The following is a 24,562-nucleotide window of genomic DNA, read 5'->3' as shown; positions in this document are numbered from 1 at the left end:
CTGCAGGAGGAGGCTGTCCTGAACTGGGTCTTACGAGGAGCGGGAACGGTGTGGGCTGGAGAGAGGGGAGGAGGAACCTCGGGCCAGCAAAGTCCCTCCCGGGATGTGGACGCATCGCACACGCCACCACCGCAGAGAGAGGCATGTCCTCAATCAGATCTCAGAGAGCATCTTGCTCAGCTCCTTATCACAGCCTAGGACACTGAGGTCCAGAGAGGAACCTGGACTCACGAAGTTCTTAGAAACGGGACACCTGCTAGGCTCAGGATGGTATGCACGATTCTCCTCAGCTTCAAACAGACAAGTTGACCACACCATGTGGATGCCCGGCCATGCTGCCAGCCTCCCTCCACATGCTCTGCTGCCTGCAGTGGCCCCCAGGCAGTGAGGGCTGGCATGGGTACTCTGACCTGTGCCCCTGGAGGAGGCAGCCGGCGTGAGCAGTCAGCCCTTGACCGTAATAGGAGGCCGGTACATGCCAGGACTTTTGGAAGATACATTTAAGAGCTTCTACTTTTACAAAATGTCCATTTCAAATGATGTAAAATTTTGAATTTTTTGATTTTCAGAATTTGTGACAGTCACGTATTTCATCATAGTGATTATTTTAAAGGCAGAAAGAAAGTGATTTGGGGAGGGGGCAGGGGAACCTTGTAGCTGGCCTGATTATCTCAAATCAATTTTTTGCATAAAGCAAGTCAATGTTCTTTTATTCCCTCCAGTTAAAAAAAAAAAATCCCTGAAACTGTATTTTACGGAAAATCAAAAAAGAACCTGGGCTGAGGGAGCGATCAAGACACAGATCTGCACAGAGAAGCAGGGACAAGACATCAGAGAAAGAAGGCCTCAGGAAAAACGCCTCCACAGACAAGCAAGACAGGAGCCCAGTCCTGGACGTCACCAGGGGTCCCACAGTTCGCTGTGGTGGCCACAGGCCAGGACGTAGCGGCAAGTCTACCTTTCTTTCCTACTGGGCCTTGTCACCTTGGCCTGGCTCAGAGCAGGCATTCAGCACAGATCGGCTAAGTAGATGATTATTCACTAAAAGAGCCAGGAAAGGGAGCAAACGACCAGAGAAGTAAGCAACCGGAAAGCAAAAATGTAACAGCCCCTCCATTTGCCAAAGCGTCAAAAAAGAATAAAATGCTGAGGAACAAACTGAAGCAAGGAAGTAGACTGAAAACTACAAAATGCTGCTGAAAGAACCAACCCTAAATAAATGGAAAGACATCTGTGTTCACAGATGGGAAAACTTAATAATGTTAAGATGGCAATAGCCCCAAATTGACCCGCAGATTCAGCAAAATCCCTCTCAAAGTCCCGACTACCTTTTTGGCAGAAATTGGCAAGCTGATTCTATAATTCATTCACGGAATTGCAAGGGCCCGAGCATAGCCAAAATAATCCTGAAAGTGAAAAAGTTGGAGGACTCATGTCCCTGATTTCAAAACTTACTACAAAGCTACAGTAAACAAAACAATGTGATACTGGCATAGGGTCAGACCTATAGGCCAATGAAATGGAGCTGAGAGATCAGAAACAAGCTTGCACATCCATGGCCAACTGGTTTTACACAAGGCTGTCACAACCATTCACTGGGGGAAGAAGAGTCTTTTCTACAAATAGTGTGAGGACAACTGGACAGACACGTGCAGAGAATGAAACCGGACTCTTATCTTACGCTGTCTACAAAAATTAATTCAAAAAATGGATCCAAGTCCTAAACATGAGAGCCAAAACAATACAATTCTTCAAAGAAAACATAGATTTCAATCTTCATGACCTCAGATTAGGCAAGGGTTTCTTAAATATGATGCTAAACTGTGAAGCAAAACTAGAAAAAATAAACTGAATTTCATCAAAGTTAAAAACTTTCGTGCATCAAAGGACATTACCAATGAAGTGAAAGAACAACCCACAGAATGGGAGAAAAAATTTGCAAATCATAGTCTCTGTTAAGATTCTAGTATCCAGAATATTTTAAAGAACTCTTATAACTCAACAATAAAAGAAAAAACAACCTCATTTAAAAGGGAGCAAAAGACTTGAACAGACATTTCTTTAAAGAAGACATAAAATGGTCAACAAGCCCAGAAGATGTTCAACATCACTGATCATCAGGGAAAAGCAAATCAAAACCACAATGAGGTACCACTCACATCCTCTAGGATGGCTGTAATTTAAAAAAAGTGCCGGTGAGGGTAACTGCTGGTAGAGAAATTAAAATCCTCCAGTCGTGCTGGTAGGAATGTAAAATGACCTAGCCACTGTGAAAACCAGCCTGACAGTTCCTCAAAAAGTTAAACAGAGAATTACCATATGACCCAGCAATTCCACTCCAAGATATAGACCCAAGAGAACTGAAAACATATGTCCACACAAAACTTATACATGAATGTTTATAACAGCTATTAAGTTGAAACAACCCAGCTGTCCATCAACTGATTGATACAGCAGGATGGTATGTCATCATATAAAGGGATAAAGTTCAGACACACGCTACAATATGGATGAACCTTGGAGACATTATGCCATTGAAAAAAGCCAGTCACAAAGGGTCACATATTACATGACTCCATTTATACGAAATGCCCAGAAGAGGCAAGTCCAGAAAACAGAAAACAGATTAGGAGTTACTAGGGGCTGGGAGGGGATGGAGAATGGGGGTGACTATTTAATGAGGATTGGGGTTTCCTTTTGGAGTGATGAAAAAGTTCTGGAACTAGAGAGTGGTGATGGTTGCACAACACTGCGAACGTACTAAAAGCCACTGAATTGTACACTTAAAAATGATTAGAATGGAGAGATTCATATAATGTAACATTTTCATCTTTGAAAAAACAACAACCCAGAATCAACAAGGCACTGGAGTTGAATAAAAGCCTGGCGTTAACAAAAGGGTTGAAACACACAAGTTGGGGGACATGCCCAAGAGCCACTGACCTTGTTTCTCTGGGTTGCGGACTTGGGACGGCATGTCTTGGATTTCCAAGGTCCACTCCCCCTCGGCCTTTTCTCCCCAGCAGTGCACGCTCATGAACTCCCAGTTTGTAAACCCTTCATTGGAATGATCCAGCAATCTGCAATTGGAGATGTGGGGTCAGAATACGGAGGTCCCGAGAGGAGGGGTGGGTGTGGTGACCAGCCTGGGTGGTCTGGACTCCATGACTCTTCCCCTGAAGCCCCAAGAGCATCAGGAAGGAGGTCTCCCTAAAATGCTGGTTTGTGCAGACTCACAAACATAGAGAACAAACTGACCACCAGTGGGGAAAGTGGGTGGGAAAGGATAAATTGGGAGTTCGGGATTTGCAGATACTAACTACTATATATAAAATAGACAAACAACAAGTTCTCACTGTAGCACAGGGAACTATATTTGATACCTTGTAATAGCCTATAATGGAAAAGAATATGAAAACGAATATATGTATGTATAGGGATGACTGAATCACTATTCTGGTACATCAGAAATTGACACATTATAAACTGACTATACTTCAACTTAAAAAAAATTCTTGTTTGTGGAATGAAAGAAACTTTAACGTCTGTCCGGAGCGAGTCTTGTGGATGTCCTTCAGAAGATACAAACAAAAAATGAACAGCTACACAAACTTGTGGGAAAGATGTCGTCCCCTAATCTCCAGGGCTTAGCAGTTCCCACTGCTGCATCTGGGAGCTAGGATGGTGGGAGGCAACTCTGGGCGAGTGTGGCAGGCTGAGGATCAGCTGCACCCCTCCCCCGAATCGCCAGCTTTTCCCAGCAGTTGCACGAGCCTCCCTCGGTCCTTCCAGACTGAATAAGGTCCGTCCCACTGGACCTCCAGCCCTGGACCACTTTCTCATGCCTGATTCAAGAAGAAACAGAGAAGACTCCTGGGCATCCTATATGTTCCAGCACCCAGTGCCCTGCAGTCCCTTCTCCTTTGAAGAAACAATTTCAGGTTCTTCACTTTACTCTCCCTTCATAGTTTAATTTTCCATCTCTATTTCAGAGTGACAATTTTTTAATGTAAGGGTGCTTTACTGTCCATCAGAAATTCAGATATGTATGTTTTGTGTGATGTAAGATTCAATTCCCAGTTGGGGGTTCTCTGAGCCTCCACTGAACAAAAATGTTTATCGAGAGGACACGCTTTGCAGGGAGAATGTGAGGGGAGGGGAAATGGCAAAGGTCAAAGCTGGTTTTCACACAGGATGCCAAACGGCCTCCAACGCACTGGCAGCGGAACAAAGACCCACTGTCTTTTAAGAGCTGACGGGCTTAACGATGTCAACTTACTCTTCGTGGAAGAAACCCCAGGCACCTGAAACAGCTGCTGAATTCAGCAAGATGTGAAATAAAGCAGAAGGCATTAGTCCAGACACTAGCTCTTGGCCAAAAGGTGGAGAAGGGATTGAATCCTAAAACACACACTCTTATATAGTCATGCAATCTGCCTTGGGAAAAAAAATTCCAAGACTTAGAGGACTGACGGACAAGTGGCCTCAAGGCAGCTCTCAAAGGCTTGATGGCTCCTGACCTAGAGACTGAGTAGCCATGAATGAGAAGAACCCGGGAGGACCCGCCTTCTCCCACCCAGGGGCTCAAACCCTGGGCCTGAGCAGAAAGAGGGAAGATAGGAAGGGAGGAAATCAGAGCTGGGGTGCCAGAAGGTTCCTGCTGGGCAGGTGGGTGGTGTAACAGGACAGGAAGGGCAGCGCCCGTATCTGCATCCACAGCCAGGACTTGAAATATTCCCAGTTGTGACTGAGGAGTCATGTGACATTTCCAGGGTTGAGGGGCAGTGCTGGCTCCCAGGTGCCCAGCTGGGAGGTAAAGGAGCTGGGGTGTCAGCTCAAGTCTCGAGGCCCCAGAGCCCCCGCTTGCTCACCCAGGTCACTACCCCCCACAGCCCTAAGTCTCAGCATGGTGCGCAGTCAACGGAGGCCACCATCTGGGGTCTGCACCCAGCTCCCGCCTGGGATTCAGGGATCCCCACTCAGGTGTAGAGTGAACGGGGGTCCAGCAAGGTGACTTCACAAGAGCTGGGAGAAGGGGACCCCACGCCTGGCCGCAGTGTGGTGCCAGGACCAGGCCTGGGGCACATGGAAGCAGACTTGCCCACCTGCTGGCTCTGGGCTCATGTTTGCACGGGGAACGTGGGGCTGGTATTGAAGAGCTTCCAATTACTCAAGAAACACTAGATATTTGGGCTTTTCAAATGAATACTCCAAAAGGCCTGACAATAACACCAACAATAACAACTCGGTTGCAAAGCAGCACAAAGCCGCAGCTTGCCAGCTGGCAACCTCAAGAGCCGATGCCCGTGCTGGTCTTCCACGTGCAAACCAGAGGGGGGCCTGGACCTGCCTCCGGGGGGAGAGAAGTCCCTGGTCACTCTTGAGTGGTGACGGGGGGAGCCCGGTAGGGGCTGAGTGCTGGGAACCAGTGAAGAGCCCGGGTCTGGTCTCAAGGTGGTTCCAGCGCACTGAGGACATGCCCGGGGCTGTGCCCATAGCCTGCTGCCCCTACTGCCGGCTACAGACAGACCAGGCTGCTGGGGGACCGGGCAGGGGTGAGGAGGACCCAGCTCCCCACTCCCTCAGAGTCACTTACTATCCTAAATCTGAAGTGTTCCAAGACATCTTTAAAGGGCAGGTTTCAGGTCTGTGGGGTCTACAGGTGAGTGTCTCCAAGAGGAAGCTGCTGGTAGAACCCCCGCCCACATGCCAGGTGCCTGGTGGGGCCCTGGGACTCCAAGGTGAGCCCGGCTCCTGCCCCAGCCTCCCAGGCCAGCCTGGCCTTACCTTTTTGCCAAAAGTTGAGACTTGGTCCCCGAGGGAGAAATCAGATGGATCTGCAGGTCCCCTCGGCGTGGGTGGGAGATGGAGATGCGGGCCACTACGTGCTCCAGGTAGCTCACACGCTGGTCTGAGTGGTCAGCGCAGGCGGTTGTCAGGGCTGTGGTCCGCAGCATCTGCACCACAGGGATGCTCCTGGGAGGAGAGGGAGGGTGAAAGACTTAGCGCCTGAAGCACAAAGTTGCACACAAGGCCGATGGATGGACCCAGGCCTTCCCTGCTATGGCCTCTGTGCTGGGGACCCCCAGGGACACTGTAGCCCCTCGATGTCTCACTCTCAGACACATCTGCCCAGAGACATTCATCATTCTGAAATTTGCTGAGAGAGACTTTAAAAATGTCTTCTGAATAGCCAAGACATGGAAACAACCTAAGTGCCCATAGACAGATGACTGGATGAAGAAGTTGTGGCATATATGTATATATATATATATATACACACACATATACAATGGAACACTACTCAGCCATAAAAAAGAATGAAATGATGCCATTTGCAGCATCAGGGATGGGCCTGGAGATTGTCATTGTAAGTGAAGTCAGCCAGAAAGAGAAAGACAAATACCGTATGATATCACTTACATGTGGAATCTAAAAAAAAGACAAATGAACTTATTTACAAAACAGAAACAGACTCAGACATAGAAAACAAACTTATGGTTATGAGAGGGGGAATGGGATGGGAAGGGATAAAGTGGGAGCTCGAGATTCGCAGATACTATGTAAATACATACGTATACAACAGATATGTATAAAAATGTAAAATGTAAAAAATATGTATAAAATAGATAAACAACAAGTTCACACTGTATAGCACAGGGAACTATATCCAATATCTTATAGTAACTTAAGGTGAAAAAGAATATGAAAACAAATATATGTATGTTCATGTATGACTGAAGCATTACGCTGTACACCAGAAATTGACCCAACATTGTAAACTGACTATACCTCCATAAAATATATGTGTGTGTGTGTGTGTGTGTGTGTGTGTGTATAAAAGACACAAATGAATTTATTTACAAAACAGAAACAGACTCACAGACAATGAAAACAAACTTAATGGTTACCAGGAAGAAAAGGGAAAAGAGGGTGGGAAGGGATTAATCGGGAGTTTGAGATTTGCAAATATTAACTACTATATATAAAAATGGATTAAAAAACAAATTCCTTCTGTGTAACACAGGGAACTCTATTCAATATCTTGTAGTAACCTCTAATGAAAAAGAATATGAAGAGGGATATATGTTATGTGTATGTATGACTGAAACCTCATACTGTACACCAGATATTGCACATTGTAACTGACTATGCTTCAATTCAAAAAACAAAACAAAGCGAAGAACATCTTCTGGTGCAGACTCAACTAACGCACCCAGGGATGTGCCCTCTTGGTGCCCAAGAGGGGGCTTGTCTTAAACAGCCTTTGGGCAGCTCATCTTCCTACCTGCCTGGAGTCTGCAAAGCTTGATAACCCCACTACTTTGTTTCAAAGATTGGCCTGGAAAATCTAAGTCTTGATGCTGTGTATTAACAACAGTAAACATTTCCAGAGGTGACCACATGCCAGGCACCAGCCACTGGTCTGAGAATCTACAAGGACTGACCCATTCAATCCAGAGAGAGGTCAAGGACCGTGCCCCAGGTCACACAGCTATCGAGAGGCAGAGCTGGGCTCTGAGGCTCCAGAGCCCCCTGCGTCCACCTCTGTGCCAGCCTGTCCCGCAAAGATCTTGTGTGGACCCACGCCTGTGGTCAAGCAGCCGGGAAAGAGGAGATGGACAGGGGACCCAGGCTCAGAACTGGTCTCTTGTGCTGAATGCACGAGTGGAGGCACTGGTGACTGGACCAGAATCTTGGAGGATGGACAGGAGATGGTCTGCTCTGGACCCTCCTGCTTGAAGACTGGGCGCCCCTCCTTCTGCCCTGGGACAGGAATGAATGACGATGGCTCTCTTTCCAAACTCAGGGAAGTTCCACCACTTGGGGGTGGAATCTGAGGACCAGCACCAAGCCCCGGTTATTCAAGAGTCAGTTCCACCAGAACGTTCTCACATCCCCCCAGATGAAGCAGACAAGCCTGCACCAGGTGCTCACCAGAGTCAGGGCCGGGCCACCCACAGACTCTGTACCCCCCACAGCTGCCCTGGTGATGTGTACACTGAAGACAGGCCCACCCACCCTCCGCCCAGCAGCACAGTAACGATTCCTCCTGCCTGGCCCGGGGGGGTTTTCGCATTATGCCCAACTTCCCTCTGGGGAGAGGAGGCTCAAAGTGTGGGCTCAGTGTCTCTCAGGAATTACATGGCTGGGTTCTACTGGGCCTGAGTCATAAAAAAACAATCCAAACAGTTAGAAACAGTGATGCAATTCCCTGGAGACTCTCTAAATATTTGAAAACATGATTTGCATACATCATAAATTGATTTAAAGATGCTGACTGTTTTCACTGCCTTCTCCCAAGTTTTACGGCCTGTGTTCACCCGTCAGCAGACCCTGCCCCGCTGAGACAGATGCAGAGCAGAACAGAAAGCTCTGGAGAGTTCCGGAGGGTTCCAGCCCCACCGGGCACACACACACGTACCGCCAGGTAAATTATTCCCCGGCCCCCCAGCACTGAGAAGGCAAAGTGGGCGTGTTTGGGGGGAGGGGACTCCTCCGTGTGAAGACTCACTAAATCACCCCCACACCTTCCTGGGCTCGACAGCAAGACGGGGTGAAACAAACAACAGTCACAACAAAGTTTTAAAATCTGCCCCTGTCCCCTAACCCCCTAACAATCTGTCAGTTGGGGTGGGGAGCCACCACTCTGTTCCAGAAAGAGACCTGGAATCCCAGCGAGGAGACCTTAATTCTAACGGCAAGGTGCAGGATTTCAGAGAACAGGGACAGGAGAGGAAAAATACCCACCCAGCCAGACCCCGCCTCACAGGCCGCCTCCCTGGGCCCAGTCCTGGTGTCAGCATTGAGAGGAAAACAAATCTTGGGTCTCAGGGAGTGTTAAATACTCAAGGAGATCACTAGAGGGTCTCGCGTTCGGCGGTTTTCACTCCTGCTAAGGGACTCCAGCTGCGAGGCCCTCTGAGGTCAGAGAGCTTGGCTGGTCTGACTACAGGAGCCACCCTGCCTGCAGGTTTTATGTTAAACAGTGCACAGAAACACACAAACACAGGTAAGCTGGACTTGAATTACGAAAACTGATCTAGAGAAATCTCAAAAGTTCCCACAATGACCGAAAATGCTCCTCTGTGATTAAATTCTGGAACTGCTGTCTGTGTCCATAAAGCCATCTTCTGAAGACCCTACAGGAGCCCGAGGAGTTAAAAGGACCTACCTCCAGATGCAGTGAAGTCAAGCTGTGCTTTTCCTGTCTGGGAAAGACCTCTGGGGGCAGAGACTTGTCATCGCCTGTAGAGCCACATTTCGGATGTGATTACTGACACTCAGATGTTCTTTCATCCTAAGCAGTGGCTCCAAAGTCCCCCAGCAGGTCCCTTTTCCCGAGGGGTGGAGGGTTACCTGCCCGCAGCCTTCACGATCACTTCCCAGTACCTCCATCCAGTCTTCTCTAGTACATGACGCTGTCCAATTTCTTGTAAATACGTAGAAACAAGTTCCCAATCTACCAAATGCAAGGCACTCACCAAATCATGGTGCTTAGACTCTCAGGACACTGGAGTGATGTTCAGAATCAAAGGTAGAAATCTTTTCAAGGAAAGCAAGGTGCAGGGAAACAAAGGAGCAGTTGGGCCCCAGGCAGGATCTCTCTACCTACCCATGTGTCTTTCTGCTCCAGCTGGGAAGCTACTACACGTCAGGACAGGCAGAATTCCTTCTGTTGCACTTCGCTTTATGACGCTTTGTACAAAGTGAAGGTTGGTGGTGACCTGGTGTCAAGCAAGTCCATAGGCACCATTTTTCCAAAAGCTGACTTCGTGTCTCTGTGTTATGTTTTGGTCATTCTCACAGTATGTCCAAGTTTTCAGTATTATATGTTCTGGTGATCTGTGATCAGTGATCTCTGATGTTACTGTTGCAAAAAGATTATGACTTGCTGAAGGCTCAGGTGATGGTGAGCCTTGTTTAGCAATAAAGTATCTTTAAATTAAAGTAGGTACATTGTCTTTTTAGACATAATACTGTTGCACACTTAACAGAATGCAGTATATTGGAAACGTAACTTTTATATGCACCGGGAAACCAAAACATTAGTGTGACTTGCTTTACTGCAGTGGTCTGGAATCAAATCCATCACATCTCTGAGGTCAGCCTGTATTTCTCACCTCTACCCTAAGACCTCTCCCCAGCTCAGCCTCAAGGCCAGCCCTGCACCCCAGCACGGAACATTCCCAGGGCAATGTCACCTTTTCAAGCTGTGGGGCTGGTGCCAGAGCGGGTGGGGCTCAGTTTCTCAACAGATGATTCTGAGGTTGTGTGGAGCAGGAGGCACCCCAGAACCAGAAGGCGGCAGCATCCTTCTCTCTGTTGTCTTTGGCATCCCTCTGCGGGAGAACAGGTTGCTGCAGAGCTGAGGACCATGACCATGGAGGGTCAGCCAGGAAGGTCAACCTGAAAGGGTCAACTAGGAAGGTCAACCAGGAAACCCTTTCACCAACCTTCTAAAGGTCATGACTGGAGTGGAGAGGGGTTAAGCAGGACAGACTACTTAAACTAAACTGTAGGAAAGAAACCAGATCTGCGGGATGGCTCAGAGTCATCTGTGTGGGGACAGCAAGAAGGTTCTGGGTCATTTCTTAGACCTATGTTCCTCCTGGGTGACCGTTCTTGACAGGATGGTTACAAGAGTCTGAGGCAGACAAATTCTGTGCACCTTCTCACTCGTATTCATTCACGTTTAGAATCTTCCTTGGATGAAATTACTTTGATTATCCAACCACAGAAAATCATTTAGGCTGGAAATAAAATTTAACTTAAAAAGTAACAAAAAAAGGAAGCTAATCCAGTACATTCAGACAATGCTATCCATGATTAATTGGACTATGAGGTGTTTTAATACAGAATGTTAAAATTTATAGCACATGTTTCTCTTCTGTGTGAAAGGAGGCTACATTCGCTGGCTGTAAGCATACCTCCTGATGCTAAGATTCAATCTGATGGGGAATAAAAAAGGATCATAAAAATGTACAGCCAATCCTCATGATCATGATTCCACGTTTGCAAATTCGCCTGCTCACTAAGATTTATTTGTGAGCCCCAGGTCCATACTTGTGGTGCTTCGTGGTCATTTGCAGACACATGCAGAGAGAAACCAGAGTATCTGATGTGTGCTCTCGCTTCGAGTTTCAGTTGAGACTGTCATCAAGGGCTCTTCTTGTGGTTCACTTGGTGCCACGCGTTTCACATTTCTGTGCTTTTCATGACGGTTTCACTGTTTAAAATGGCCCCCAACCATAGCTGGGCAGTGGGGCCAGTGTTCCTGAGCACAAGAAGGTGCTCGTGTCAACGCACGTGTCAGAGGAGCTCAGTTCAGGCAGGAGTTACTGTGGCCATGACATCAATGTGTCCAAAACACATCAGAGTGTCTTCAAACAGAAACGCACATAACGCAAGCTTCTGTATGGATCAGCTGACAGAAATGTTGTGAGTGGAGGCTCCCAGGAACCTCCCCTGTCTTTCTCCTGCATTCCCAAAGTCAGCACTGGTGGTGACCTCACAGGACCCAATGACGGTGAATAACTGGAGTCTGGACCGGTCACGGTCCAATGCTCACCTTGAAGGCAGACAGCGCTGACAATTTGGGGGAAATAGGTTTGTGTCAAAAAAATAAGCAAAGAACGTCAAGGGCTGTGGGAAAACACACACTTAACTAAAAGGGTTTTGGGAAGTAGAATAAATGACCAGGTTATGCTCACCACCCCACTACCTCCTGCCCGGGCAGAACTGCAGAGCATCCATGAGTTTCCTCTGGGTACCCAGGCCGACCAAAGTAACCAGGAGAGTGGCCCTGGATGGTACCCGGGGATGCACAAAGCAAGATGCTCTGGAGTGGGGCTGGGTGGAGAGGGGGGGCCTGGGCAGAGTGCGCCCAAAGGAGAGAGGGGCTTTTATCCTGCAAAGATGTGACAGCAGGCTATGGGCCACAGCACAGCAGGGTCCTGGAGTTGGGCCAAGGGTCCCAGCCACACAGGCACTCACTCCATCATGGGGACTCGGCGGCTATGTGCCAGCCTGGCTAACCTACTGCAGAGAAGAGGCTGGGGCCTAGCCTCTCGAGGGCTGGCAGGTGGCCAAGGCTGGAGGAGCCTCCAGGTCACCAGGGCCAAGGTTCTTCACCACCCCCACCCCCGAGCCAGTGTGCCCAGCTGGACAGGAAACAGGGAGCGGAGGAAAGGTCACCAGAGGACATGAGGTCCTCTGCTTGGCCCAGTCCTGCCCGAGTATCTGGGATGCTCTCTTCTTCCCAGAGGGGCCAGGTGGCAGAGACAGGCAGCCTGGGTGGCAGCTCAGCCTCACCACATCCCAGCCCTGGGCTGTCCCTTAATTCCTTTGTGCCTCAGCTTCTTCATCTATAAAATGGGGAGAAAAGTAATTCCTAAATGTCACACTCTCGTTGGGGGTTTTGAATGAACGAACATGGGCAGAGTGCACAGTCAGTACCCAATAACCACCAGCGACACAGCTACCTGAGTATTTATAAGAGGCATTGTCATAAAATGACCATCACACGTGGTCTGCTTAATGAAACACCTGAAGAGAAAGCAGGACGTGGTCAATCCACAGTTAATTCTTGAACAGCTATAAACAGACGGTCTGCTCTACAGAGACCCCTAAATATTCAGAGCTTTCCGTCTTGAAGTACCTTCCTGTGTGCGGTGTAAGTTCTTTAATAAAAGACAAGCCACACTAAACTGTAAACTGTCTGCACTGTGACCTTCCAAACCTGCTCAGACTAAAGACAAGGAGGTAAGTTCTTTTTGCTTGAAAAGACTTCCTGCTGCTGTCTTTCCAGCACCGAGGAGAGAGTCACAGATGTCATAAACTGTTTCGGTGTCACCTTGGATTTTCAAAGACTAAGGGATTTTTAAAGGGAAGGGCTGGCTAGAAAATCCTAAGGGTCAGATAAGATATTTAAGAGCTGGGCCTCTTTTTCATTCCCTGGAATTATACTAAGCTTGATTTTCTTTTTCACTTTCAGGAACATTATAAAAAGTATCAATTTTCTCCTTTTTTAATACGCACAGACTCTGAAATAATGTTGCACAGGCAGAAGTCACTGGGCATGATCCTATTCACCTTCCTTTAACTGACACACTTTCTAAGTAGATTTAAAGCCAAGTGTGCCCCAGATTAGGCAAGCATGTTCTCTCTGTGCATTTGAATGTCACAACAGAGATGCAAATTCCACCCACATTTTTGCCCAGTGTCACCATCAGGAGGGTAACAAGTGGTTGTTCTGTGTGGCAAAGGTACCTGGCAAGTTCAAGTTGTTTTCCCCTCGCCCTCGCACTGAGATTCAGCACGCACTGGAAGCTGCAGGACATGCTTTGTCCCCGTGGATGCCAGCGAGGTGGGTCAGATACACAGCCTCTGTATGGGGTGTGTGGGCTGTTTTGGGAAGGGAGTGTAAAGAGATGGCTCGGGGACATCTGGAAATGCCTCGAAGCAAGAGATCTAGCCCCTCTCAGAAGAGCACTGCCACCCAACTTGGGACTCCAGATGGTCACTGGGCACCCCCAGCCACCCTCCGCTGAGACCCCCCAGGAGCCCCTCCCACACAGCCCAGCTCCAAATATGCAGTGACCTCTCCCAGTGGGCTCCCTGACCTTCCCCATGACCCTGGGGACTTCTCATTGTCTCTTGCAAAGGGGGTCCGGACAGAGACAGGCAGGATGCCCCACTCCCCAGTCCCTAGATGCAGTGTCCAGACTGGAGATGCTGAAATACTGCTTGGGGGTCTTCTTCAAAGGAGAACAAGGGGCAGCAACCCCAACAGCCGCCTCCCATGTGCTGGTAATGGCAGCCTGGCCTCCCCCAATCAGAGCCCCCCTTGTGCTGAGCTGGTGGCCATGCTGCTCCTCTTGGCCTGAGCCTGACGCAGGGGCATGTGGGGGCAGTGCTGGACAGAGCAGCCCGGCCGAGGGACCCCAGCACCCAGCAGGCGCCCAGGGGGTCCCTGCAGGCAGGACACAACCCCAGGGGAGGATGGCCAGGTCAGGGCTGAGTAGGGAGAAGGTGGAGAGGTTCATTCCTGCCCTCACGTGACCATCGACACCCAGGCCCCTAACCCAGAGCCCCTCTTACATGATGTCACCGCGGAAACAGCAGGTGTGGCCACGGTCCCCTCTAGGACGCCTGTACGTGAAGCTAAAAGAGTATCAGTCTCTGAAGGTCGCCCCAGGGTGGCATTTCCCCTCCACTCAAGAGGAAACAGGGAAACAAATCCCATGTGGACACAAAGATCTGCTCGAGGTGGCCGGACAAAACCAGAAAGGCTGAGAAAGCAGACAGCCATCCTGGGGGGGGGGGGTGGCAATAGGGGAGCACGTGGAGGGAGCAGTGAGAAGAGAGGCCCGGCCACTGCAGTAAAGCTACACAAGGACCCTGATGAAGGAAGCTAGCCACAACCACGGGGATGCTTGGCGGCCTTAGTCAAGTGACCCCGCAAACAGCCTGGGGCTCTCAGCCAGGAGAAGAGGCCAATGGGTTTAAACCAGGGTCAACCTTCCATGCAGGAGTACTTGGTTCTCTGTCTGTCTGTCTCTCCCCTTCTCTCTCTCTCTCTCTATCTGTCTGTCTCTCTCTTGGCCCTTATGTCTGAGAACAACTGAGTGTGCCGCCAAGGGCGTGGCTGGGGATGGCAGGTTGACTGACTACTCCAGAAAGGGTCTGAAACTGCTCAAGGGAAAGATGATTTGCCTTTAGAAACAGAAATCCGACTCTTCCCCTCTGTTGGAGTTTGCGGAGACCTCCCTTTCCTCAGAGGACACGAACAATGTCACAGTGTGTGTGTTACGGCCGCTCCCCTTGGCCTGCGCTGTCTAGACTCCATGCACTCGCACTTCAAAACCTAAATAAAATACAAATAAAAACAACCCTGCGCCACCTGGGCACCACTCTCCCATCTTAAAACTATTTCTGGCAGGAGAAGAATGCTTCATTCAGGAGCCGCCCCGACGGGAAGGGCCGCAGGTCTGGACCCGGCCGCCCCGCCGGGCAGAGGCAGCCTCGCCGGCAGGACCCGGCACCAGAGCCTGGGCAGCTGTGCGCCAGGCATCTACCAACCAACAAAGCAGAGGAATGCCAAAGGCCTCCTTTCTCTCCCGCCTTCTTCTGGATCTGACAGTCTAAGGCTCCCCGGAGAAAACGATGCTGTCAATGGTCAAGATTGAGACCCGCCTCCTAGCCGACCGGCTTGTCAGGCCTCGGAGGAATTACCCGGCCATCAGTCTTCACCGTCAGCAGCAGGGTGGACATGTGATTTCTCAAAAGATCCTTCCGTGGTTATTCATCCAAACACTTTCTGAATCCCGATCATACGCAAGGCATCAGCAAGAAACCCTTTCTTTAACATTCGATAGCAAAAGGGCACGTTGTAGGAGGCTGATGCCTTCAAGGAAGGGGTGATCTCAAAGACAGTGATCTTGACTTGTTGATGAAACAAGGGTCACTTTTCATCACCCCATCATTTCTTTTTTCAAACACACTATTTCCAAAGGCAATAAAAAGTTACAGCTAGAAAGAAACACATTCCATTCTTCAGCAGATTTTAAGGCCTAGAGAAACACCATTCTTCTTTTAAAAGGACAGGGCAGCCACCACCGCAGAATTCAGGACAAGGGTCTGATTTCCTCTCCTAATGGAGCAGGGGTCTTGTGATTTTACTTAATAGCTGATTTTTTTCTTAAACAAAAATCTTAAGGAACAAATATAAGTGATTTACAACAACTTACCACAAAGGGCAAAGCTAGGAGTGTCCCAGTCATGGGAGGAGGGTGAAGCCAAGAGCCTAGAGCCCACTGCTCGAGGCTCGTTAGAAAAATCCCAGGGCTTAAACCCTAAGACAGCAATCTGGGTCCAGTAAAAGCAACACGGGGCTGCTGTGCACTGTGGGTACTAACCTCCCTCCTTCAACAGAGAAGCGGCTAGTGCCGCCCCCCTGGTCCACGACCCACGAGTCATGCTGTGGGCCTTCGGGGCAGGAGGAGCTGGTCTGGAGCCACGGCTCCAGCCTCTCGTAAGGACAACAGAGAGGATGTCCAGTGCTGCTGTCCACCACACCCCACCTCCACCAGGCAGGGCAGACCCCTGGTCTGGTTGGCTTTGCTAAATATTATTCTTAAGAATTTCCAATTGTAGCTGGGGGTTTGGGCTGAGGGACAGACACCCCAGTATGGAGCACTCTACAAAAGGGAAGTGACAATTGACAGCAAAAGGCCTCAAAACGGTTATAGATTAAGAAGTGATTCCCACAAATGACACTGTTTTATTCTTTTCGTTGCTGAGTAATATTCCACTATATAAATACAGCACAACTTCTTTATCCGGTCACCTGTCAATGGAAATGCAGGTTATTTCCATGTATTGGCTCTTGTGAATAGTGCTGCTGTAAACAAAAAAGAATAAAATAATGCCATTTGCAGCAACATGGATGGACCTGGAGATCACCATTCAAAGTGAAGTAAGCCAGAACAAGAAAGAAAAATATCACTTACATGCAGAGTCTAAAACAATGACACAAATGAACTTATTTATAAAACAGAAACAGATTCACAGACATAGAAAACAAAATCATGGTTACCCAGGGGGAAAAGGGGTGGGAAGGGATAAATTGGGAGTTTGAGATTTGCAGATAATATATGAAACAGATAAACAACAAGGTCCTACTGTACAGCACAGGGAACTATATTCAATATCTTGTAGTAACCTATAATGAAAACGTATGAAAAGGAATATATGTATGTGTATATGTATATGTAGGACTGAAACAAGATGCTGTACACCAGAAATTGGCACAACACTGTCAACTCACTATACTTCAATAAAAAAAAGTGATTCCTGTCCCCAATTCACAATCTATAAGACAAAATGTAGCCATGTCTGTATACACACTGCCTGTGCGTGTGCGCACACACACACGCATACCCCCTCCAATGTGCACAGGAATACTTGTGTGAACACCTCCCCACCGCTTCCCGAAATACCCTAGAGCAGAGTCAAACAGCAGGTTTGAAACGCTGAGCTCACCTGGGCCTCTTATCTGTGACGGCGACACACATGTGTTGGGAGGGCACTGCCGTCCACTTCTTGGCCTCCAGGACCAGGGCTTCCGCGTCCACCAAGCCAAAACCGTAGAGATGGCTAACTGAAAAGACAGAGCCTTCAGACCTGGCTCCCCAGTCCCGCCAGGGACGGAGAGAAGCCTGGCTCCTGCACCCTTCCTGGTTCCTAAGTGGGTGCCCTGTCCCTGGAGGGACAGGTCATCCATGTCCCTCCAGGCCTGAAAGGGCCGCGGCCACTCCCAAGAGCCCCAGGCTGCAGGGCCAGCCCTTCTGGGACCGCCCCCAGGTCCCAGCTGCCTTGTTCTCTCTCTGAACTGAACTCTCTCAGGAGTGAGGCCAGAAAAGATGTCCCATTTTGGTGCAAAGTAGAAGTGATGAGAGGGCCTAGTACTTAATTTTTGCAAAATGAGGACGAGTTTCTTTATGTTAAAGGGACTTCTTGGCATCTGTGCTCCCTGAACCCTGAACCAGACGAGAAAAACAAAACCCAAGACCCCTTGGTTCATGCAACCACGATGTGCAATAAACACAATCAAACAAGGGTCTGCTCAGACCTCTGGCCATGTGCTCTCCCTGCTGAATTTCCAGGGGGCTCAGGGAGAGCAGCATTGCCCAGCACAGCGACTGGGAGCACTGGGGGCTGGCCCGGGGCCAGTGTTTAATTTGGCCGAGGCAGGAGAGTTTCAAAGTTTAATTTAAGAGGCAAGGTCGAGCATGAGATACCATCTCTTTTCCTACTTAATTAGGCCAAAATTGAAATGTAGGTCAGCTCTTATTATAAGCGCCCCACTCCCAGCAACATTCCTGCAAAACAAAGACGTATCAGGCCTCACCAACAGCCTCCTTATTAAAAAGGAGTGTCCCTTGGAACTTAGGGTAACAATGCTTGACCTATATTTTACACATAGCAGAATCAGGCTTGGTGTTGAAATAGCTGGACCTGAGCTTCCCAGAAGACAAAAAGTCCTCCCTAACATACCCGAGCTGAATGTAAATCTTCAAGTATCTCTGCTAAGAAGCAAGACAAACAAAGCCAGTGGCTCAGTCCTATAATTACCTGCTCAAGAGTCTCCAAATATCTGGGTTACAAGCCCTGACCATGGGTTGATTTCATGTTACCTGGCTCTGAACCAGGCTATGCTGTGGCAGTAGGGCCCTTTTAAAACATGAAGGCTTGCCAACAGAAGTTTTACAGTTAGAAGGTAACTTACTTAACTATCTCAAGATCCTCATTGTACAGATGAGGAAACTGAGGGCTAGTTTCAAAATCACAGAGCTACCCAGGGCTAGGAAGGCAAGTTGCCCTTGGGCGGCACATAAACAAACATCATTTGTCTTAATAATGATGGATTTGTTTTAATGTGAAAAACATAACTACACATCAAACCTGTGATTAACTAGATGTAATAAAGTTTTCTTTTAAAGAATACAGTTCTTTGTGTAAAAAAAAGGCAAGCCAATTTAATGAGAACTATTAAATACTGGTACAGGTGGTCCCTGGATGTGGCTAAAGTTGTGAACTTGAGTGACCTTAGGATACTTCCATTAAATCGCTGGCTAGTACTTTCCATTCTTGTGACACCCAGTTAATGCTATTTGGGGATTCTTTCTGAGAAATGCATGTCTCCCCCAGTACAGGCTCCAGGAGGTCCTCCAGAGAACCTACCAGGACGGGGGCCTGGACCCCACCCAGCCCCGGAGTCATGACCGCACCTTTATGTCCAGCACCATTCACTTTCCAGTCGTTGGCTTTGAGGTGGGCCGGCCTGGACGTTTTCACAAGCAGGTGCTGGACATCCCTCCAGGTCAGCTGGCTGCTGCAATGACACAAGGACAGACAGACGGCTGTCACCCACACCGGTCAGTGATGTTGGCAACACAGGGCCACTGGAGGTGGGGCGCCAGGGTTGATCTCACAACCTCTTGTAAAGAATGGTTTCCAGCGACTAAATCTTGAGAAGAGACAGTACCATGGGAGGCCTGAAACCTACAGCGTGGAAACCCAGCCTTGCTACCAAGCTCTCCCTGAGTTTGCACAAGGGCTCGACAGGACACTGTGGCCGCAGCGGATGCATGTCCTTACGTATCAGCAGATGTTCTGAGTATCCAGGTGACCATGATGCTGAGAGTACCTGAGCCCCTCCCCAGCCCAGACCCCGTCCCCAGGGGGGACCCGCTGGCTACGGACTGTAATTTCAGATTGCAGGAATTTACATTTACATGGGATTCATTCTGGTGTAGAGTAGAAACTTCTCATTAAAAGAACATGTGCCCTCTATTAAAAAATAAATGAATGTGAGGGATTCTCTTTGACCTCTCAATTCTATTCCATTCAACAATATGGCTAGCCTTTTGCTAGTCCCACACTATCTGGATGGCTGCATGTTTGTGATAAGTTATTACCATAACGCCTTAGCAATTTGCTAAATCTTCTTACTACTTCTAGTGGTTTTGGGAGACTTTTTCAGATTTCCTATATGTATGATTATGTCACCTGCAAATAAACACTTTCACTTCCTCCTTTCCAAAAAAAAAAAAAAAGCGTAGATCAGATGTCTGATTCTAAGCTACAGTCTCCTGTCTTTTTAGCATCCTTGAAAACTGGATCCACCTTCTACCCTGTGCAACCATCACCTCCATCCATCTCCAGAACCTGTTTATCTTAACCAACTGAACCTCTGTCCCTATTAAACACTAACTCCCCACCCCTCACCCCAGCCCCAGGTACCCACCATCCTACTGTCTGTCTCAATGAATTTGGTGACTTCAGGCACCTCATTAGAGTGGAGTCACCCAGTATTAGTCCTTCTGTGACTGGCTTAGTTCACTCAGCATCATGTCCTCCAGGTTCATCCACGTAGTAGCAGGTGTCAGAACATCCTTCCTCTTCAAGGCTGAGTAAGTGAACACAACTTTCCAGGCAAGTATCTATTTAAAGTTTTTTAAATGAGCTTCAGGACACAGAAACGAACACTTTGGCCTGAAAATCAAAACCATTTAGCTGTTTCTTTACTAAATTGGTAGCATGCGAGTCTTAAGCTCTTTCGCCTTATGCAAATCAACATGCAAAAATATGCAAAATTAGAAGGATTTCAGCAACCCAGATATGGCTTCTGAGTCATTTAAAATCTCACCTACAGCAAATGACTACTTCAAATGGCTGGGGGGTTCCGAACCAGTTTTGATATTTAAACTAAAATAAATTTGGTTTTGACACCACCATTGTACCTGTAGTAAACTCTCTTTTTCTGACCCATCCACACACTAACAGTGCTAGAGTCTTTATTCGGTTTACAACTGATAAGTCATCACCTTTGTGTTGTCGATTTAGGAACTAAAGTTGACGGGGGGGGGTAACAGCCTAGAGTGTGATGCGGTGCAGGATGGGTGGTGGGCCTGGGGTTCGGGCCACCCAGCTCCCCTACAAAGCACAGGGGGCAAGAGCTCTGAAAAGGGAGAGAAGGGAGGAAAGGGAGGAACCACTCCCTGCCCATTAAGGATGGCCTTGCAATGGAAGAAATCCCGACACCCGCTACGACATTGCTGAACCTTGAGAACAGTGTGTGCGTGAAATAAGCCAGACGTAAAAGGACAAATCCTGTGTGACCCCACGCATTGGAGGTCCCGAGAGGAGTCAAATTCATAGAGACAGAACGGTGGCTGCCAGGAGCTGGGGGAGTAGAGATGAAGAGTGTTAGGGGCTAACTTGTGTCCTGTCCCCAAATTCACACGCTGAAGCCCTCACCCTCCCCAATACCTCAGAACGTGACTGTACTTGGAGATATGGAGCCTTTGAAGAGGTAACAGACACACATTACTGTCTATAAAATAGATAAACCACAAGCACCTACTGCAGAGCACAGGGAACTATATTCAATTTCTTGTAATAACCTATAACGGAAAAGAATCTGAAAAGAAAATATATGTACATATATGCATAAATGAATCAATTTGCCATACACTGAAACTAATATTGTAAATCAACTACACTTCAATAAAATTTTTTGAAGAGGTAATTACAGTGAAATAGGATCATTACAGTGGGTCCTAACCCAGTATGACTGGTGTCCTTATAAAAGGATCTGAACACACACAGAGGAAAGGCCACTTGAGGACAACACAGAGAGAGGGTGGCCATTCCAAGCCAAGGAACAAGGCCTCAGAAGAAGCCAGCCCCACCAGCACCTTGTATCTTAGACCTCCAGCCTCCGGGACTTGAGATCACACATTCCTGTAGCGTCAGCCCTGCTGTCTGTGGTGCTTCGTTAGGGCAGCCCCAGCAGACTAGGCGGGGGCTGTTTGATGGGTATACGGGTCAGTCCAGGAAGATGAGAACGTTCTGCAGGCGGACAGTGACAAGCCACTCAACAGTGTGTACATGCTTAATGAATGATACACCCAAAGTGGTTTTTTTCCTTCTTTTTCTTTTTATGGAAGTAAAGTCAGTTATAACGTGTCAATTTCTGAGGCACAGCACAATGTCCCAGTCATGCATATACGTACATATATTCGTTTTCATAAAAGATATTACAAGATATTGAATATATCAAAGTCGTTTAAATGGTAAGTTTTATGTGTATTTCACAATAGAAACTTTAAGAAAAAAAAACAAACAGAAAAGAGGGGGAGGGTATAGCTCATTGGTAGAGTGGATGCTTAGCATGCAGAAGATCCTGGGTTCAATCTCCAGTGCCTCTATTAAAAAATAAATAAATAAGCAAACCTAATTACCTCCCCTTCCAAAAAATAAATAAATAAATAGAAGAGAAAAAAGGAAAAGAAGGGAACTTACTTTGCTTCTAAAGCCAAGGCGATGATGCCGGCCACCATGGGGGCCGAAACCGAAGTCCCAGTGTGGCCATCAGTGCAGCGCTGGCGCAGGTCCGTGGTGACCTGGGGGAACGGCAAGAGGCGGGGTCAGAGGTGACTCATGGCGCTGCCCCTGGGCAGGCGCGGTCATGGGTCCCAGGGACGGAAAAGGCGCTTTGCAGACACACCTCCGCAATGGGGCTTTTGGCGCGTCTGCCGCTCCCTGCAAAGATGCCTGGCTCTCACATGTGAAAAACGGACCCACTACAGGAAGAGGCAGACTGCAGGGTGAGAACGGAGGTCAAGGCAGAGGGAGGCAAGGAGCTGGGACCCACACACCGTCAGTGGTGCCGATGTGCATGGTGGCTGTGCCCGGACTCAACGGGGAGACGCAGCTAAACAGATTCCCTCACCAGCGACCCCCAAGTCACTCCTGCCTTCAGAGCAGCTGGAAACACGTGGCCACAGAGCATTTCTGCTGGGAGCCAGGGGTCATGGGTGGATCACAGAAGACGACAGGTCATTCTCCTGGTAGCTTCTGGTGTCCCAAAGCACCTCCTGTTCCTTCTCGGCTGGAGCTACACCTGGACCCCCGCACGCACCTGGTTTGTACCTGCTCTCTGAGCTGAAGGGAGACGCACATGTGGGCGCACCTGGGACACCTGCAGTGCTGGAGGGATTCTCTGCGCATTTTGCAGAAGAAGGGATTAAGGCTGTTCACCGACTAACCCTACATCAGGGATCTACCCCGGATTAGCTGGTAGGCCCAGTGTCATCCCAGGGCCCTCACAAGTCTGTCAGAGAGGAGGCAGGAGAGGGGTCCAATCCCTGCTGCTGGCTCTGAAGAGGTGCTGGGGGTCACCAGGGGAGGAACGTGGGTGGCCTGCAGAAGCCAGGAACAGCCCTCGGCAGCCCGCCCACCAGGAAACGGGAGCTCAGTCCCATAACCACGAGGAGCGAAGTTCTGCCAACACCCTGCTTGAGCAATGAACGCATTCGCCCCCAGAGCCTCTGGGAAGGAACACAGCTCAGCCAACACCTGGATCTCAGCCTTGGGAGATGCAGGCCGGAGAACCAGGGCGGGGGCTGCTGCCCCTGTGACCCACAGAACCGTGAGGTAACACATCTGTGCCGTCTGGCTACGTCTCGCAGAACCTGTTACGACGGCAACAAGAAACTAACACACCCACCCACTGCAAGGCTGCAGGAGCCCATCTGCAAAACACGGTGGTCACAACCCAGATCCTCTTCCAAAGGGAGCATCTTCCTTGGTCACTTTGCAGCTGGACGGACAATCACCAGGGTGAGGGAGTCCAGCCTGTGTCACACACACAGGAAAACTGGATAGGAACACTGCCAGAGGCCAGCCTTCTCTGGCCTCCTCATCCAGCAGACAGAGGCACCTTGACCTTGGGAGGGCAGCTGAGGGCAAGGGAGCAGAGCCCAGGATGCAATCTCTCTGACTCCCGGATCTTCATCTGCAAATGGGCATAATGACACGTCCTTCTGTGAAGGTCACAGCTGGCACCCAGCACATAGATAGTCAGTCAGGGGTGGCTGGACAGGGAAACGGGGCATCTGAGCAGGAGGCCAAGCACCCAAGAGCAGGTGAGGCCCACGGCTGGCTCTCCAGCCTCAGACAAAGGGTCCTGGCGGGGTGATCAGAGAGGCCTCCCCGCAGGGAGGGGACAACGGAATCAGGGTGGGTAGCCCCCATCCTGAGACAGAACACCGCATTCAGTGCATGGCTCAAGTTCAGTGTGTGATGCCCATTTGGGGGGTGCCTTCTGTTGCCTTGAGCTAGGCCTTAGCATCAATCTCTCCACACAAGAGGAACGGAGAACACAAGGGGACCATCCAGAGGGTGGCTCACCCCCTGCAGAATCTCTAAGGGATCTCAGAGCAAAACTTGGCCCTGGTTGAAGTGGAAAAAAAAAAAAAAAAGCCACCCACACTATCAGGGAAGAGTTCTAGGATAGTAGCTGCAACTAAGTACTTTTTTTCCTTTTCTTCTCCCAATGTCACCCTTTTTACCCATATGTTATGACTCCGAGATCTTTTTTTTAATAAAAGAAAAAGGAATTCAGGAATTTAGTGGCTAAGGCACGTGCCCCTGTGTGCACACAAACAATCATGCACATGCAGTGTGATTAATACCGCAAATAAAGCCGGAAGCCTTGCTCCCAGGGAGGGAAAACAGTGTCTGCCCAGCATGGAGCCCCCGGTACAAAGCGTCCGACACCCCAGGGTCCGTCTGCACCCCTCCAGCCCCCGGCCTCTGTTTCACAAGACTCTAGCAAGTCCATGTTCCAATGAGCCAGCTTTCTAAAGGAACAGGACACCCATTCAGCATCTCGGCCCCATCCCAGAGACGCGTGCGCCAGCAGAAAAGGAAAATAACCACTTAAATTAATACCTTCGTTAACTAGCCCGGGCTGCTGCCAAGCTGGTGGGGGAATGATCATGGCAGACCTTTCAGCTGGTACAGAGCTCAGAGAACAGGGAGCCTGTATGCTCCCGCAGAAAAATGTAAAACTACACTTGCAGATAATTTCTAAAGCTGTGGCCAAGCAGCAGGAGAAGTGAAAAGATGCTGGTGAGATTTAAAGTCAAATCACGTCGGGCCAGCTCCACTGTCTCATTTTCAAAATGCTTAAAAAACCAACTTAAGA

General features: G+C 48.9%; 1 protein-coding gene across 5 annotated transcripts in view; it reads right to left on the bottom strand.

The window, feature by feature from the left end:
* PCSK6 (proprotein convertase subtilisin/kexin type 6) overlaps positions 1 to 24,562 on the bottom strand; it is a 160,492-nt gene that overhangs the window by 38,336 nt on the left and 97,594 nt on the right. For all 5 annotated transcript variants that reach the window (XM_072950679.1, XM_072950678.1, XM_072950676.1 and 2 more), the window contains 5 exons: positions 21,874 to 21,974; positions 18,795 to 18,898; positions 17,047 to 17,164; positions 5,788 to 5,976; positions 2,944 to 3,080 (listed from right to left, as the gene is read on the bottom strand). In XM_072950679.1, the coding sequence (XP_072806780.1) occupies positions 2,944 to 3,080; positions 5,788 to 5,976; positions 17,047 to 17,164; positions 18,795 to 18,898; positions 21,874 to 21,974 (649 nt within the window). The remainder of the gene's footprint in view (positions 1 to 2,943; positions 3,081 to 5,787; positions 5,977 to 17,046; positions 17,165 to 18,794; positions 18,899 to 21,873; positions 21,975 to 24,562) is intronic.

Source organism: Vicugna pacos, chromosome 27 (assembly GCF_048564905.1).
Source record: "Vicugna pacos chromosome 27, VicPac4, whole genome shotgun sequence".
NCBI classification, from domain to species: domain Eukaryota; kingdom Metazoa; phylum Chordata; class Mammalia; order Artiodactyla; family Camelidae; genus Vicugna; species Vicugna pacos.
Note: the sequence above shows the minus strand (reverse complement) of the source record. Positions and strands in the feature narration are given on the sequence as shown.